The 18,043-nt window shown below is 37.8% G+C and overlaps 1 protein-coding gene across 2 annotated transcripts in view; it reads right to left on the bottom strand.

Annotated features, from left to right (window-relative positions):
- The window catches only part of itsn2b (intersectin 2b), a 29,346-nt gene that overhangs the window by 7,680 nt on the left and 3,623 nt on the right, over positions 1-18,043 (bottom strand). The window contains exons 2-28 of one of the 2 annotated variants that reach the window (XM_087793623.1): positions 15,530-15,588; positions 13,565-13,657; positions 13,379-13,442; positions 13,132-13,304; positions 12,805-13,056; positions 11,745-11,841; positions 11,555-11,685; positions 11,147-11,210; positions 10,331-10,468; positions 10,153-10,241; positions 9,724-9,986; positions 9,500-9,649; positions 9,277-9,417; positions 8,254-8,341; positions 8,038-8,177; positions 7,306-7,386; positions 6,487-6,665; positions 5,598-6,415; positions 5,418-5,539; positions 5,067-5,351; positions 3,990-4,186; positions 3,126-3,181; positions 2,884-3,050; positions 2,754-2,784; positions 2,553-2,674; positions 1,855-1,951; positions 1,583-1,777 (exon numbers count right to left, since the gene is read on the bottom strand). In XM_087793623.1, the coding sequence (XP_087649749.1) occupies positions 1,583-1,777; positions 1,855-1,951; positions 2,553-2,674; positions 2,754-2,784; positions 2,884-3,050; positions 3,126-3,181; positions 3,990-4,186; positions 5,067-5,351; positions 5,418-5,539; positions 5,598-6,415; positions 6,487-6,665; positions 7,306-7,386; positions 8,038-8,177; positions 8,254-8,341; positions 9,277-9,417; positions 9,500-9,649; positions 9,724-9,986; positions 10,153-10,241; positions 10,331-10,468; positions 11,147-11,210; positions 11,555-11,685; positions 11,745-11,841; positions 12,805-13,056; positions 13,132-13,304; positions 13,379-13,442; positions 13,565-13,657; positions 15,530-15,536 (4,240 nt within the window). In that variant the 5' untranslated portion in view covers positions 15,537-15,588. The remainder of the gene's footprint in view (positions 1-1,582; positions 1,778-1,854; positions 1,952-2,552; positions 2,675-2,753; positions 2,785-2,883; positions 3,051-3,125; positions 3,182-3,989; positions 4,187-5,066; positions 5,352-5,417; positions 5,540-5,597; positions 6,416-6,486; positions 6,666-7,305; positions 7,387-8,037; positions 8,178-8,253; positions 8,342-9,276; positions 9,418-9,499; positions 9,650-9,723; positions 9,987-10,152; positions 10,242-10,330; positions 10,469-11,146; positions 11,211-11,554; positions 11,686-11,744; positions 11,842-12,804; positions 13,057-13,131; positions 13,305-13,378; positions 13,443-13,564; positions 13,658-15,529; positions 15,589-18,043) is intronic. The other variant, XM_087793624.1, reaches the window with a different exon arrangement.

Here is an 18,043-nt window from a genome sequence, read left to right as displayed (position 1 = left end):
CCTTTGTTGATTTTGATAAAATGTATTTGTGACATTTTCTTTTTTTTTTGGTAGATGTTTTACACGCACAGTATCCGTCTAAGAATGCATTGAAACATTATGAAGACAGCATCTGTACGATACGGATGTATATCAGTGCCATCAGAATAATGAATGGTTGACATTACCGTTTAAAATGTTGGAACTTTGAATTTTTTCGTATTGATATTGTTATTTATTTACACATAGTTTTCCATTTAAAAAACATGTTCTCAATTTAGTATTTATGAATGAATAGCCTTTTAATTTCAATAAAGAAATGTTGGCATCATTGTGCCACCAGACATTACAGACATTACCAATAGAGTACCGAGAAACAGCTAATCATGGTGGGACTATTAATGCAACCATTTTATATTGAATTTAATTCGCTATAAATTAAAAAAAAATACATTGAATTTAGACATTGTTTTTTTATTTTTATATATCAGACTATGTGTAATAACGATCCTTTTTTTTGTTCAATTATAAGAATAAATTCAACTTTTATATGCTTAAAATTCAACAACATTTCAATAAAAAAAATCAAAGTATAATATTTCAACTAGTCAATATTCTAATATCAATGACATACTTCCATAATATAACCATGAAATCACTTTAAAAAGCATTTGTGATTTTTCTCTTTCTTTCGGTTTCTGGTTACAGTGAAGCGAGACATCATTTAAAGTCACTTAAGCTCGCAGTTATATGAAAAACTGACATGTCATCATTGGAAAGAAATTCCACACCCGTGAGTCAGCTCTTCATGTGATGTCTGTGTCGTGTGGAAACAGTCGAGTAGACTTTGATGAAGCAGATTTTGAAATGCAGCAACAGGAGAAAGAAAGTCATCTTATGGGAGAAAGATAACGGTGAAAAAAGAGTTTGGGAAAAAAAGACAAAAGCAACAAGAAGAATGTTCTTGTTCAAAATATATTTATTTGGCACCTATATGCTTTATCAAGAAGAATAAGGCTCGCAGGAATCAAGGTTAAATTCAACTTTTTTTTCCACTCTGCATCACTCATTGTGGTAGATGGATGGGTAGGTGGGAGCTATGAGTAGACGGTGTGATCACCCCTATGAAGCGGCTAGAGAAAGTGGGGCTCATTGAAGCTGGGAAGAGGAGGTGAAGGAAGGAGGATTTTCTACCGCCCTAGAAGAAGGGAAAAAAGTAGGGAAGAAAAAGGGGAAAAAGGGTTTAAAGTGAAAAAGGTAGGCTGAAGAAAGAACCATTCTAGAAAATGATGAGGATGAAGACTTGTGAAAGTGAAGAAGTAGTAGCTGAAAGCATCATGCAAGGTTGAGGTTAAAACTTTTTCTGGTTCTATTTCTGTCTGACCCATCTTTAGCAGACCTCCTTTATCCCTCCAGGAACACAATTAGTTGACGATCTCTTTTCCTTTTACTAGTTTTTTCCATGAAATAAGAGTATAAAACCAGCAATGAGAATTCTTCACTAATCAGCGAAACATTTTCAAAATAAAAATGTGGCTCTGCTTGATGGAAACCAAAAGCAAAATGGAGTTTTTTTTTTAAGACGTTCAAGTGCTTTACTTACACTGTTGGCTCGGGTCAAAGTCGGCCGTGGTCATCTTCACGTAGTTGAACGGGAACAAGCCTGTGGTGCCGTTGATCTCTCCTCTCCACCAGTCGGGGTCATTCTTGTCCAGGACGTTAATGAGCTGACCTTTTGAGAAGCTCATTTCGTCTTCGTTGGCGGCTTTGTAGTCGTATATAGCGATGACCTGGCAGACTTAAACGCACAAGACATTCAATACAGAGCGCTCATCTTGACGGCTGCTTCTACTGTAGTCTCTTGAGCAAAACTACCTGTTTGTGGTGCTGGTGTGGATTTTCCACTGCTGGAGCCCAATATTTTGACATTAGATGAAGGAAACCAGCCTTTCTGACGCCTCTTCCCACGAGCCTGAGAACAACACGTGATCAGTAACTTTGTTACATATTAATATGGAAGTATTTCAGTGGCATCTGAATATTGGGTGGTTAATCTAACATTTTAATGTTGAAACTTTTAATTGTGTAGTGATTTTTTTTAAAAATGTTTTTGTAATAATTTATTTCAATAATTTCTATATTGAAAGGTTATATTTGTTTTTATTGAATAATTAAATTAAATTTGTATATTGTAATTTGAATACATTTAAATTTACATTGTATATTAACTGTTGTTCGTTTTTTTAGTTTAATATATGTAAGTATTTTTGAATTATTGGAATATATATATACACATTTAATTTTTCTTCCCTAAATTACTTGAATAGGATTATTGATACAAAGTAAATAATTAATTTTGAGAATATTCGATTTTTTTATTAACTTATTAAAAAAACAAAAACAATTTAGCCTTTTAAAATACAAATGATTAAATTAAACAATTAAAAAATAATAATTAAATGGAAAAAAACTAAACATTTCATTAAACAAATTCAAAGGTTCAACGTTCTAAATGTTAGATTCAATGTTCTGATGATATACCTGACATTTTAAAGCATGAATCTTCAACGTACCTGCAGTTCTCCGAGCCACCAGCCGGAGGGATTTTTGGCCAGGACGACAATAAGTTGACCATTTTCCAGACTGAGCTGCTGTTGGCCAGTGGAGGAATATGGCCTGATGACCTGAGCGATTTCTTTGAACACACAAATCCATCATTAAGATTTTAAATAACAAACAGAAGTTTTGAATATTTATAATGTAGTAAAAAATACCTTGCTTCTTCTTCCCAGTTGTGCTTGAGGCCTAAAACAACAATTTCAGAGAGAAATAAAATTTAGAAACACTGTTGAAAGATATTTAACCATTTCCATGTTTGCTATAATTGATCAAAAAGCTTCTTACATCTGCCTCTTTGGGTTTCACGTAGTTTCCGGGGAACGCACCGACGGAGTCGCCGATGCTGCCATGCCACCACTCCCCGTCTTTCTTGCTCACCAAGACCACGTCTCCCTGCATGAAGGTCAGATCCGTGGGCTCGGGAGACTCGTACGTGTAAAGTGCCACGAACTCTGGAGGAGCAACAAGGGCGAGGATCATGTAGGAGGGTCATCACGACACAATAACCTTCAGCTGCTGGTGCTCACCTTCCAGTTGTTGACCGTCACTGGACTCTGACGTGTCTGATGAGATGCTCTTTAGGCTGCAGACGAAATATATATATTTTTAATTACATATGGATTAGCCAAATAATACTAGACACTTTTCAGAGGTAGCTCGTCTTATTTACTAACAGAATATACTGATTGTTAGGGGTTTTAGAAAATATTGATGCACTTGAATATCGCAATTTCTTTATTCACAAAACTGTATCCATATTTACCAACACTGTATCACTTTTTAATGCATCTGGTTTTATTTATATATCATAGTTATTTTTAAGTTATATTTCAATAAAGTGTGTGTAAATGTTTACAATTAACATGAAAATATATAATATTCACGGCATTAGTTGATTTTTGTGTTGCAATTAAACTTCTGACTAGATTGCAGCAGTCATTACGTCTTCCGGAACTAAAGGAACAATAAAATCCTGAGAGATCCCGGAGATGACTGAGGACGAGAGGATACAGTTGCTATAGCAGATTTTAAGATTTGATGTTTGAACATATTTTGGTTTCAAAACAAATGACAGAAGTTACGACTTTGTGAAGAGTCATGTGGTCTGTAAATTCTGCAACACAGCAGTCAAGTACTTGACAATAATACAAATCCTATCCTTGTTACCACAGTATTGAAATATATTGTATGGTTGCCCCTGTATAGTGATACATATCGTATCGCCAGATTCTTGCCAGAACACATCTCTACTCACGGTCTATGGTTGAATACAAATTAAGTGATCAAAGAGACTATAACTTTGTCGGCACCGAGTCAACCGAGAAAAACATTGCTTTAAAAGCCAGTTTAGCTAAATGAAGATGTGTAATTAAAATGTAATCAGTACATACTCTGAAGTCTCATCGTCACCCAGCAGAGTCACGTAGGATTTGGGGAACCAGCCTTTTTGCCCCTTGAGCTCTCCGAGCCACCAGTTCTCCTGCTGCTCCAGGACCTGGATCAAATCGTCCTTGTTGAAGTTCAGGTGGTTGTCGGTCTTGGCGGTCCAGGAGCAGAGGGCCCGAGCATGAACGTTACCCACCACTTGCTGCAGGGAAATACAGGAACACGTTTGTATGTGGCCTCGTGAGTGACACCAGTAAGAGAACAGCTACAGGACAAACAGCATTAGTGCGAGTGTCCACCAAAATAATCACTTTTAAATTATCTAGACTAGGCCTAAAGCCCTGACACAGCATAAATTATTGAAATTATTAACCACAAATAATTATTCAAAGTGAAGGGTACCACAGGGTTCCTGCAGCTTAAGGCAAGTTAAAGTCAAGTCTTTTAGACTACCTTTTTTAATGTAATTTGAAATCTTATTTAAAACCAACATAAGTATATCAACAACAACAAAAAAAACATCACATCAATTATATATGTTGGGTAACAATTTAAGCAAAATGTTTATTTTAACTAAAAAATAAAAAAATAAAAGAAATCCTGTAGAAAAATGTTGGCTGGAAAATTCATTCTCATTGAATTCACACTTCCCTATGTTGCAAATGTCTCTTTCTGAAGTGCAACAATTCCAACTGATCATTGTTCTTTACATTTTGTTACCAATAAATGTTAACAGATATTTTGACATAAAATCTTACTTATTAAGTGTTTACTTTTTTTTGACTTGAGAATTTGATTTAAGACACTTTAAGTCCATTTGTTTTTGTTTTTATATTTAAATAAACAACAATTTTTTTCTGTTGATTAGGGTCTTAGTCAGTAAAGTGGAGCGGAGAACTACTTGTCTGAAACATTATAAACACTAAAATGATTCACAAAAATCAACTTATCGTCTCGAATACGTTTGTCCTCTAGTTTAACAAGCAAGTTTTTGTTGAAAATAACCATTAATATGAGACACTCTCGGTTCAATACAACAGCACAGAGTTTAATCGACTACATATATTCTGGGTGCTGCTCACCTGTCCTTGCATTTCGGAGGGGGCCGGATGTGGCGAGTGGGTCGGTGTGAAGGCAGATTTGGTTCCAGCGGATTTCGCCGCCTCCAGAGCGTTGGACAGCTGCGACTGCAGCAGAGACTTCGGAGACACGACAGCGGCGGCGGTGACAGCAGCAGGAGCAGTGGCGGCATTAGTGATGGCGGACGACGACGGAACTTTCTCCACATAGCTCTCGGGGAACCAGCCCATCTTTCCCTGTCGGCTGCCGTACAACCATCCCTCCTCGCGCTCCGTCGTCTCGTCCACCTGCCAGAAGACACACAGAATTAGCTTCGGATTCTTGTTCATCAATTTTGTCGCGACATTTCTCACCTCGATCATGTCGTCAGCGTTGAAGGTCAACTCCTCTGCGTTTCGGGCGTTGAAAGGGTAAAGTGCTTTGAAGGAGGTGAGAGCAGCCGACTTCCTGTGCTGGGCAGCTCTGGGTTGTCCACCTGGAGAGCAACAGTTGAACTTTTACGTTTGTCACATGTTTTTAAAACGCTCACCAACCTTTTCTCTCCTCCAGTCCACGCAGTAGCGCCGTTAGTTTCTCTTGGATGTCTATCTTTCCTCCGCTCGGCGGTTGCTCCTTTTTCTTCCTCTCCTCCTCTGTTTTCTTCGTCTCATCTTCCCTAACTCTCCTCACCCTGTCTTCATCTGCCCTCTTTTTCTGCTCTTCCTCCAGCTTCCTCCTCTCTTCCTCTTGCTGCTGTTGTTGTTTAAGTTTTCTCCTTTCCTCCTCCTTCTTTTTGCGCTCCTCATCCTCTCTCTTTCTTCTTTCCTCCTCTCTCCTAAATTTCTCCTCATCTTCCCTCTTTTTCCGCTCGTCGGAATCCCGTATGGCCGCCTCAGCAGCCCTGTGTCTCCTTCTCTCCTCTTCATCCTTTTCTCTTTCTATCCTGCACTCCTCTTCTATTCGTTTCCTCTCTTCCTCCCGCTTGACTCGTTCCTCCTCTTCTTTTCTCCTCTTCTCCTCCCTCCTCCTCTCTTCCTCTAGTTTCCTTCTTTCTTCCTCCAGGAGTCTTCTCTCTTCTTCCAGTTTCCTTCTCTCCTCCTCCTGTCGCCGCCTCTCGATTTGCCTCTGCCTTTCCTCATCCTCCCTTTTTTTCCTTTCCTCCTCATCTCTCCTCTTTCGCTCCGCCTCCTCCTTCGCCCTGAGTTCTCTTTCAGCCTCCAGTTTGGCAGCCTGGATGAGAGCTTGTCTTTTCCTCTCCTCTTCCTCCTCTCTTTGTTTGGCCTCCCTTTCCTCCCGGAGCCTCCTCTGTCGCTCCTCTTCTTCCTTCCTCATTTTCTCCTGTAACAGGCGGTCCTTTTCCATTTTGATGCGCCTGAAATTGAGAGTTGAAGATATGTTTTTTAACTGGAATAAGAGCAGTCGTTACGGAAAACAAATTCAAACCTTTGCGCCTCCTCTTCCTCTTTGCGCCTCCTCTCTTCTTCCCTTTTCTTTTCCTCCTCCCGTCTCCTCCTCTCCTCTTCCTGTTCCTTCCGCCGCATCAGCTCACGCCTTTTGTCCTCTTTGACGTGACGTAGTTTTTCCAGAGCTGCCTCCTGGTTTTGCTGACTTTCTCGAAGTTCCTAACGAACAAACAATATTTGAAGAACTGTTGATTAAGAGCAGGATGATAAACACACAGAATCGTGAGGTCACAGATGAGGTAAACAGACTCAAAACATCAAAATGATACAATTTAAAAAGGAATGAATGAAAAAGGGACACATCAAAGGATTGCTTTGGCTTTTACTTTATACACATTCACTTAAGTCACCATTGCATTTTGGCTTTACAAAAAACAGTCCAGCTTCTTTAAGGAAAATCAATTGAAAGCATTTCAAGCCCAATCAGCAGAGACTTTCAATTGTAGATTCTTAGATTCACAAGTTATTTATTTAAGATATCGATGTTGATGTTTAAAAATCAAGCACAGATATTTTTCCTGACTAGGCAGAAAACTATATATATTAGTTAAATATGGCCACAAAAGGCTCAGTATTTATAATAAACTGATCAAACTTGTGTTTTATATTGTGAATTTTTCATCATTCATTTCTGATTCAATTTTAACATTTTTCTAAGTCAGTCTTTATCTACAGCTTTAATAAATCAACTTATTAAATTATATCATTTCCACAAGTAAGGTGATGTGATCATACTCTTAGACTTGGATTATAAAGGGTTAGAGATGAGGACCAGGGTTGGAAGAACAGAAGAGAAAACCTTCAGCAGGAAGAAGAGGTTACGGAGGCAGGACAGCAGACAGAGCAGAGCCTGAAGCACAGAGTCCTCAGCAGCCACAGACTGTTAGAAGTGAGAGATGTAAGATGTGTGAGATGGGTGAGAAGCGAGAGAGGGAAGGGGGTCTGGTGTACGAGAGAGAGCAGAGATTTAATACATTAGAGGAGGGTAAGAGGATGGTTTTAAATGGTTCCTTAAATGATGAAAGACAAGAGCAAATTAGTTCAGAATTCAAAAAAAAGATCAAGGAATTACATGTAAAACCAGAGAGTGGTAACCGTGACCTTCAAAAGATTTATGACATGAGATCATCTAGATCAGTGGTTCCCAACCACGGGTCTGGCAGGCATTTGTAATCGGGTCGTTGAAAAAAGAAAAGATGATTGATATTGTAACTGTGACAGTTGATTGATTGATTGATTATGACACTCTGAATTGTCACAAGCTTATATGAGTAAATCAGTTCTTTTTTGAAAATGAATCACCTTTCAATTATCTCTTTTTGGTCACGTTTACTCAAACTATGCATCTTGTAAACTAGCAAAAATGAGTAAAACACAAACTCTAAAATGGGCCGTTTTGTTGCAGAGAGTTCCTGCTGATTCAGCATTAAGGTGAAATGTGTTTAATTAATGCTAGTCTGTGAAGAAATTGCAGTTTGTTTTAATGTAGTATTCAGCACGTTACCTGCAAATGTTACAACAAATATCTCACCTGCATGTCTTTGTTATATTGATCCATCTCTGCCAGTTTAGCTGCAGTTTCTTTCTCCAGAGACTGCAGCTGCTCTCTCATCCTCATGCAGTTACCCCTCTTCTCTGTAACCCCCGACTTCAGAGTTGACACCGCGACAACTGTGGAAAATGTTGAATAAAGTGTGAATCAAATCTTGATGCCTATTGAAACTCACAATCATAAGTCATCACGAACCAGGCATGTTGTTTAGAGACATGTTTTTTAGTTTCTCCGCCAGCCTCCTCTGTTCTGGGGTCAACTGGGACAACATTCTCTGGAACTCCTAGAAGCAACAAATAAACACAGCATGAATGTGTGTGTTAAAATGTTGTGAAAAGTTTCAAAGACATACGATAACTAACGAGCGAGAAGGAGGGAAAAGGCAAAGACGAGGATGAAACATGTTGACTCGACAGTGACTGAATCAGAAACGATGTCAAATAAAACAAAAAGATATATATTACACTGATTTATTGGCGATGGAGCGAAACAAAAACAGTCCGATAAGTCGAACTTAATTCAACTTATTCACACTCTCAACATTGTAATGCACAATCCATCAACGGGTGCGGCTCTGTACATTCCCAGAGTAAATACTGAAACATTGACAGATTTTTGAGCAACTTGTACCACATTAAATCGGTTGGAGTTCAGTTAGTACAACAAGAATTACAGTAATTCCTTGTTTATTGAAAGGTTATGTTCTGAACCCCACCCCCCTGCAATAAACAACATAAATTAAGTTACATTTTGGATTATTTAATTCCTCCCTGCACGTTGAAAATCAGTTTCTATAGCATTTCTTAATGATTACTAACCCTGCAAAATATATTAGAGCTCACATGATCTCTGTTTTATATACCAAACTGATTTATATAAATAGATATATTTAAGTGGATAAGGTTTAGTAAGGTCAGTGAAGGTGTCATAACACCGAGCAACTGAGTCAGCGGAAGTGTGTGTTGATTTCCAGGTTTAAAGTGGAAGGAGAGGGATAAGTGGTTGAAATGCGCGAGACGGGAAAAGCGCATCTGTGTTTGTAATACATAAGGCACTGCTTTATGAGCAAAATCAATAAAATTATGAATTTAAAGTGCATCTTATAGTCTGAAAAATATGACGTAATACATGAGCTTGCGAATGAGCACTTATGTTTCAGCATACTTTCCGTCCTGCATTTATTTTGGATTTAAAGTATAAAAAAAACAAAACACAAACCTCCAGTTGTTTCTGCAAGTTGTTGATGTCCTGCTGCCGAGAGTCTTTCCTCTGATTGATGAGATCCAGCTCAGTCTTCTGAAGCTTGGTCTTATTATGAATGTCTCGCAATCGGTCGGAAATCTGACGATGCTTGTCACCCTGAGGTCGGACGGGTCAGAGAAAAAACAAAACAAAAATGATTAAACACAATGTACATTTGAAGATTCTCACGAGAACTCACCACAGCTTCCAACTCCATCTCCAGACTCTTCTTTTTAGCCTTCAGTCTGATGATGTCATCCTGCTCCTGCTCCCTCTTTATTTGAAGTTCGCCTCGCTTCCTCTTTTCCCATTCCGCCTTTCTCTGGCGCTCCAGCTCCCGCTGTGCAGCCTCAAACACAAACACCAAAAACACTGAAAAAAACTCATGGATGGTGTATTTATAACAAAGAAAAAAAAACTCACCTCTTTTCTCTCCATTTCTCTCAAGCGCTCCTCTTCTTTCAATCTCTCCAGCTCTCGCTGTCGCTCCAAACGTCTTTCCTCTTCTTTCCTCCTTCTCTCTTCAGCCTCCCTGGCCTCCTTCTCTCTCCTTTCTTGTTCTTCTCTCATCTTTTGTGCTCTTCTTTCTTGCTCCCTCTTTTCGACCTCTAGCAGCGCTTGTCTTCGTTTCTCCAGTTCTGCATTTCCTCGCTCCAGGTTCGCTTTGAATTTATCCTCAAATGTCACTAAAGTTAATAAAAGAAAATCAAGTTTATCAGGTTCTTAGTGCATTAAAAAGTCAGAAATACTTTTCTATGGTACAGCAGAAAAGAAAGGAAATGCTTTGTCGATTTTATTATAGGGGAGATGTAAAATATTAAATTCTATAAATTATTAATAAAGTATACTAACAGTTGCTCCTCGTTTTCTGCGGGGGTTCGATGTCAAAATCCTCAACCAGAGCTGCATAGTTAGGAGAGCTGGATCCATTAACAGCACCTCTGAAATACACAAAACACAAGGACTTTGAGAGGAAACTCATTAACGGATTTTTAACACACAAACCATTAAGCGAGAACATTTGTTGCACCTTTGCGTTGGGGGAATAAATTCCGAGGGAAGAGTTAGAGGCAGCGTTTGTCCGCACTTGGCCATGTCGACCAGATGCATCGCCAGGATGAATTCCTCAGCTTTTAACTTCCCGTCCTTGTCCACATCTGCCAGGTTCCTGAAAAGACGCAACAAGATTCATTTTTGGACGTAAACATTCTCAACATCTAAAGAATAATTGTATGTTGTTAATTATTTATTGTTCATATATTAACAGGAACCAATTGTATGGAAGAACTGTATTATTATTATACTTATTATAAACTTATTATTTTATAAAATTGAATTCAATCATTTCTATTCAAAGTTTTGATTTGATTTAAAAAAAAGTAATTGAACTCTTTTTTTAAATATATTTTATTTTTAAATGTTATTAATCTATACTCTATATTTAGTTGTTGTTGGTGTTTGTTTAATGTTGCAAAATATGAGGCAATCTATAGAAATAAAATTACTATTACTACTTTTTGCACATACCATTTGATTTTCTATTTCTAATAATTAAAAAATATTTTTACCAAATTCATCTTATTGGAACGTCAAAATCCATGTTTAAAAACAATAACATTCATAGTTTAAATATAGTTTAAATATAACAAATAAACAAACCAAACCTTTCAAAAAAACTAAATAAAATTAGATGCTTAAAAAAAGCAGAGTTTAAATAAAAAATTAAGTTTCCAAATATTTTATGTTCAATTTTAAATATTAAATTTACAATTGTTCACTCAATTTAAGCAAGGCATAATACACATCCAAGACAGTAATTACATGAAAAGGCAGGTACACATCTTACCAGATGGAGGCCAGTTGTGTTTGCGTTAGCATTGTGGTTGCCATGGGGCCTCTCACCTGCTGACCTGTTATCAAGACTGACAGCTTTAATAAACTTGAAAACCACTTCATATCAGTGTCATTTGAACTGTAATCAAGGAAATCGAGTCTGTTTAATTCTTTAAAAGCACATTTGCTGAATCACTTAAAACCGGTCTGCCCGGCTGATGAAGTAAAAAATAAATCTGTAAGTATCGAGTCATGCCAATAGTTTGAACACGCCCATTTCTGCCTCACTCTGGTGTGAGCTAATGCTTGACACAAGCAGAAAAAAAAAGTGGGAGTGTTATGAAGTCATTTATGAACGTCCACGCCTGGATGCCTGGAATAGTTGCATTGACTCTACATACACAATGACACAGCAGCTCACCAGTCAGGTATCCTGTCATGTGTTTGTCCAGGCTGTTGAACTGCTGCCTGTATTTGAGCCTGGACGCATGTGGAACCGCCCAGTCGCTGGGAACCGGGCCAGTTAGAAGAGCCAGGGACGAGGAAGCGGAGCTGGAAAAGAGCGACGGGTTAGAGGTTCCAGCAGGAAGTAGATGAAATAAATGCTGTACCTGTTTAATCCAAGATCCAACGAGGATGGAGACATGTTTAAGTTGGCGGGCGAAGAAAGTCCCATCTGACCGTACGGCGAACCAGAAAGAGGCATTCCTGGAGAACAACGGATTCAGAGATTGAAACTTCAAATAAATTGATTTCAGAACAGCGACTATTTGTGTTCATACATCAACACATCAACCTCCACAGTAAAAACTAGAAGTGGAAGCAACTTTCTATATTTTCTCTCGTAACTGTAGTAAAGTCTTTTTTTTTACTGCACTTTCAAAAGCTACTTTTTGTTGATATTTCTTTATTTAAATCGGATCTAGATTATGTAAGATTATTCATGAATAAATGAATAGTTACACAAAAATAGTTTCTTGTCAAATACTAAGAATAAAATTCAAACCAACAATGCCCACAGAAAAAAAAACCTTTGACCTCAGTAGACTTTTACATTTCTTTTTTCTTCATCTAAATGAGAAAGTTGTCGATATTGAGATGGACAGTAGGTGATTATGGTATTGATTTGGTTCTCTTTAGGCAACATCAGACTAGGAGCGTCAACAATTAATTGGTGGTCTATGTGTGTAACTGGTGGACATACTTCTAAGAAAGAGTCCTTGTGATAGAAGTTGTCTTTAATTATTAAAAGGGAGATTTCTCTCATCCAGTTTAAGGTTCATTTATTAACCATGACTTCTTCTGCTTCCCTAACCTGTTTTTAAAGTGTTTACAAAATGCCCTTTTTGTAAACACTACACACTTTCACAATGACACCCCAGGTCTAAATTGTGACGTTCTTTAGTGGGAACTATGAATTTGCTCGTGAATAATACTGACCAAAGAGAATGCAATTCCCGAGGAAAAATAAACAAAATAGAAATCTATGGTTTAGAGAAAAACAATAAAATGGTAAACTTAAATACAGGGATCATTTCTGTACATAAAAAGACAATCATACCTTACAGACTATGAAAAGTACAGAAAAAGGAGAGATGTAAAATATTAAATAATTAAACCACAGACAAAGACCTCACAACATCTCTCTAGTAGTTCAAATAGCATCTGTACCAGTGGCCAAAGCTCCAGGATGGATCGGCTGAAGAAGTCCGATGGTACCGTTGGGTAGCGTTGAGCTTCCCATGATGGGTCTGGTCGGGGTGGATCCAATTAACGGACTAAGGCCTGTTGCTGTGGCCATCATAGGTGAGTATCCGGTCATCTGTGTCATAGGTGAGAGTCCCGGAGATCCCATGGTGATAGGAGTCAACATTGAAAGGTTGGTCCCAGGCATCCTTGACATATTCTGCATCGTCCCGATACCTGGGAAGAACGAATCAGGGTTTAGTCGAGTTTAGAGAAGTTGCTAACCAGAGTCGAACAAAGAGGAGATTGTACCATAAGAAGGTAAAGACATATTGATGTTGGGAGCAGGAACTGGAGGCTGCTTCAGGATGATGGGAAGAGCTTTAGGTAGTTGTGTTCCCTGCAACTTTAGCTTGATTAGCTTCATTGCGATGGAAAACTCCAGCCGATCCATCTTCCCATCTTTGTTCATGTCAGCCAGGGACCTCGAGTTCAGAAAGAAAAAACAATGATAAGTTACAAGAAAAAGAATGAGACCAATCTAATGTAAAGTTCTCACCAGATCTCAGCCAAAACTGCAGGTTGCAATCCTGATTGGAGGAAGAACTTCCTAGCCTGCTCCCCTGCAGAGAGACATGGACGTTAATATATGTTATGAGTTCATTTTCAATAAACTACACTTGAACCACAAGAGTTTTAAAAGATACATCGTGGTCTACTAGAAGTGCATCTCGGCGAGTCGTACCTGAGACGTAGCCCATCATTGGCGAGAGGGTGTCAAACTTCTTGTCATGCTTGTCCCTCTCGTCGGGCGAGATCGCCCAAACATTTGCTCCACCTATAAGAAAAACACAATTAGCACACAGAGCTCTTTTACTGTAATGACTTCACTGTAATGTAACTGTAATGACTCCAATGACCACCAAACATTAACATCGCCATTATTACTGTGGGTCTTGATGATCATCATCATCATCAGTATTGTTTATTATGCAGTTTTATCACCATTTTCACTGGGCCTCAGACACATATCTAGCTCCTTCCTAGTGATTGAAATTACTATTTTTAAAACAAAGTGTAATTCAATTCAATGTTCATATGAATATCAATCAATCACTGTCAATAAATAAGATAAGCTACTGACAGCTAGATAAATATGGACAATAAATGAAGGACACTAAATGTGACAAAACTCAAGGCTTTCCTGAACATAGACATTTTTTGTGGTGGCAGTAGAGAATACATTAGTGTTATAAGATAACACTAAAAATAAGCAATAGAAAAACAGAACCAAGCCCCAAGGCAGCCATTCTGCAGCGTCTATACCAGTTATTATATTTTTGTCCAAAGAAGGTGAAAGTGTTTAACTGTAGAGTTGATTAAAGACAACATAGAGGTAAAAAGCAACCTTGGAAAGTGCAGACAGAAATGCATAAAGAACTTTTCTTGATAGGGCCAATTAAAACAATTATTATTATAAATTAAACTCAACAAACTATGCTTCAATTAGTGTATTTTACGTTTATTATATTCGTTATACAGTAGAGAGTATAATACTAGGGGTGTGTATTGACAATAATCTGGTGATATGATGACTATCATGATACAGGAACTGCAATAGTGTAGGAACAAGGATGTATTTGTAGTATTGCGGAGTACTTGCAGAATTTACAGACTATGTGACTCTTGCCGAAGTTGTAACTGATTTCATTTTTTAAAAATCAAAATATGTCCAAACATAAACTCTAAAAGCTGCTGGAGTCAAATGTATCATCTCGCCTTCAGTCATCGCAGGATTTCATTGTTGCGGAGGACGTTGGATGACTGAAGCTAACTAGCAGCCGGAAATTTAATTGCAACAAAAAAATGAACAAAAGTCATGAATATTTGCATGTTAATTTTTGATACAGTGCCGTTGAATATCAAATGGTATTGTGAATAATAATTTAAGTGTATCAATATTTTCTCACAATTCTATTTAATACATGTTGAATCCGCACCTACAAAATTAAGTTTGACGCCTCAAAATATAAGGAATTTAATCTGAATTTTTATTGTTTGGTCACAGTACTTTAAAAATGTGTATTTATGCATCGTTAACTGTAATAGCTGCACAATGTGACCCTGGTCTGGAAAAGCGCTATATAAATACAAATTACTTCCTTACAATAAAACGAAAACAGTTTTGATGCCGCGCTATATTTGACATTGACAAAAGCAGATCCTAAAATACAGACATTGTTGGCACTAAAATTAATAAAAGAATAGGTTTATTGAAAAACGAGATAATAAATAAAAAACTGCAGGTGCCTGCTTTAGTCATGGTATCGGAATGCACCAATATAGATCGGTCGTTTTGTTTACCGAGACCGTGACTCTTGCTCTAATGAAGTCATCCCAGATTAATAAACAACAGAGGAATAACAAACTTTTTGAGTCCACAATCTACGTTTTTGCTTTTTAATTCCACTTATGTTGATCTTGTCTTTATTCCGGATAGATCTTTATAAGTGTGACAAGTATGACTTTTAACTTTACAAAGCATCCAAAACATGTCGGGCATCATTCCAAACACATGCCTTCCGCACCGTCAACGATTACGTGCCGGCCTCAGCAAATACCCATGAGCCAAAAACCACACAGCCGTCCAGCACCCACCCTTTCTCTGTAAGCAACCCACCACCCCCTCACAGTGAGACAGCAGTCTTACCGTTCATGTTTGCAGGCAGAGGAACTCCTGGTGGTCTCTCAGCATCTGCTGGTGTCCATCTGCAGAACACACAGACGTGACATCGGTCAAAGGTGCAGCTGCGACCGGACAACACGGCCACTGAGCAGCGCAGCAGACAGAAAACAGAGGGAGGGAAGGAGAAGCTATGAGGGATTTTTTGGACAGTCAGCAGAGTATAACAGTGCTTCTGCTGTTCTCTTCAGTCAGCGGCACTCTGGCCACGTCCCAAAGCTTTTAAATACACCGGGACGAGATCCAACAGTGGCCTTACCAACTTTGTAGTGGCCAAGGAGCCGAGCGGCGAGAGAGTTAGAAAGTATGACAACACCAGAGGAGGCATTTCTCGTGATGGTCTTTACAACCACATTATGCTTTACTTCATAGGCACGTTTACAATATACTCAGCAGCAAGGAACGGATGGATAAAACTATATACAAATATTTTTATATAGAGTTAGTTAAGGAGCGAACCAATAAAAAGTACCTTTAATAACAGTATTCTACATGTTGAAGTCTTGATTTTCTTTGAGACTTTATTAGAGGAAAAAAAGAGATTTGTTTTCAAAGTCTACCATGTTTATGTTTACAGCACCAAATGGTTTGGATCTTTGATCATCATCTGGTTACACTCCTCTGTTTATTGTGAGGCTTTTGTATAGTAAGTAAGTAATTATTATTTGTACCAGAGCTTTGTCAATCCATAAGCTTTATTCAACAACGCAAATGACTCATTAGGTTTTTCTTTTACCGAAGTTACCTGCACCGAACATCCGGATTTAAAATAAAGAATATCACACTATGATAAATGTTTGGACGTAAAACAGTCTATTCTTTCCATCCAGCAAACACGTTCACAAGTTTAAACAATATCTGAACATAACAAAATGACAAAACCCATACATAAATTACAATCGTCAACAATATGTAGTTATATTTTATTTAATTATTTGTAATTTAACTAAAAAATGAAAGTAACACGCAATTTTTTTGTCGGTGTGACTTTCAAAGAGCGAGTGTGTAAGCGCTATTAATTATTGATTAATAATTTAATCAATTTAACAGTCGTCTATGACAATATTTACAGGACTTTGTTGCTCCGATAATTACAAATACATTAAAAAATATTAACAGAGTAAAAGGTAAAATTGCTACTGATCTATACCCCTTGACAAATTACATCGATGGCCACATTTATCAGAAACACATACGCATTGTCATCGTTTTTTCTACAGTCGAAGAAGCAGGAAACAGGAGGAGAAAAATTCCAACCTGCCTGCTCACTTCCTGCTCAGTCACCAGTCGAGTTTCCTCATTGAAGGTCAGGTGACAGGAAGGAGTTGGAGGAATTTGGTTTGGAACTATGATGGTGCAGAATTATTGAGAAGAAACTTAAAAACAAAATACCAAATGTATTTTTATTTATTTGACTCAAACTGTGGTGAGAGTGAATTTTGTGTCGCTGACACAAGAAGGGCAAACGGCACGAGACAGATAATCTACTGCTGACCATCTGTCACTCTCCCCCTCTCTTCTTTCTCCTCCATAATCCCTCTTTCTGCTTCAGTCCCTTCCTTCCCAGTATAACAACTTTATTTCATTCTACAGTGGGCAAAAATTAAACACAACATGACATCAAATGTCCAGTGTAACGATAGGAATTAGGTTCTAGAAATGGAGTTGTTGATGGAATTTGAATGAATAAGTGACAACCACAGGTTGAAATACTTGGAGGTTTAAGGTTTCCAGGCCGACAGAGGAGCTGGTGGTTAGCAGCCTCACCAGGTGGACGGCGGAACAAAGTGGAATTATATATAAATGCATAATGTTATCTACAATACATCCGCATGCAGCAGGAAAGAATAGAAAGACGTTTGACTTTTGATTTCGTTCAGGAACTTTACTTTAAATCATAAATTAACTGTAAAGTCAACTGACCATTACCTTCTACTTTGCTGTAGTGTTATTATTCTGATGTCTCCATTCTTCTTTTAATTGGTTGATTGATATGGTCATAGATAGATTGATAGATAGATAGATAGATACAACTTTATTGATCCCTCAGGCGGTCCCCTCGGGAAATAGTTTTTCCAATTAGAACACAGCAATATAGACTATTATTCATAAAAATAAAAATAAGAACAAAAACAAAGCAAAAGAAAGAACACAAGTGTGTTGGATCAATAAAGTGATCTAGAAGCGAAGTAGGGCTGTGTATTGGCAAGAATGTGGCGATATGATATGTGTCACGATACATGTGTGATCATGCAATTTATCATGATATTGTAGGAACAAAGATATGTTGTTTCTTCTAAAGAAAAACCTATTTTCCTGGCTTTTACAAAGAAATTAGCAAATACTAGAAATTATAGAACACAATGAAGTGCATTAACAACCTCAAACAACTTGGAGCAATATGCAAGATCTAGTATCTGTCAGTGTTGAATTATTTAACTTTGAAATTAGTTTTTAAAGCCAAAAATGACTCCAAACATC

The sequence above is a fragment of the Callionymus lyra genome, chromosome 6 (assembly GCF_982586985.1).
Source record: "Callionymus lyra chromosome 6, fCalLyr1.hap1.1, whole genome shotgun sequence".
NCBI classification, from domain to species: domain Eukaryota; kingdom Metazoa; phylum Chordata; class Actinopteri; order Syngnathiformes; family Callionymidae; genus Callionymus; species Callionymus lyra.
This window is presented reverse-complemented; position numbering and strand designations above follow the sequence as displayed.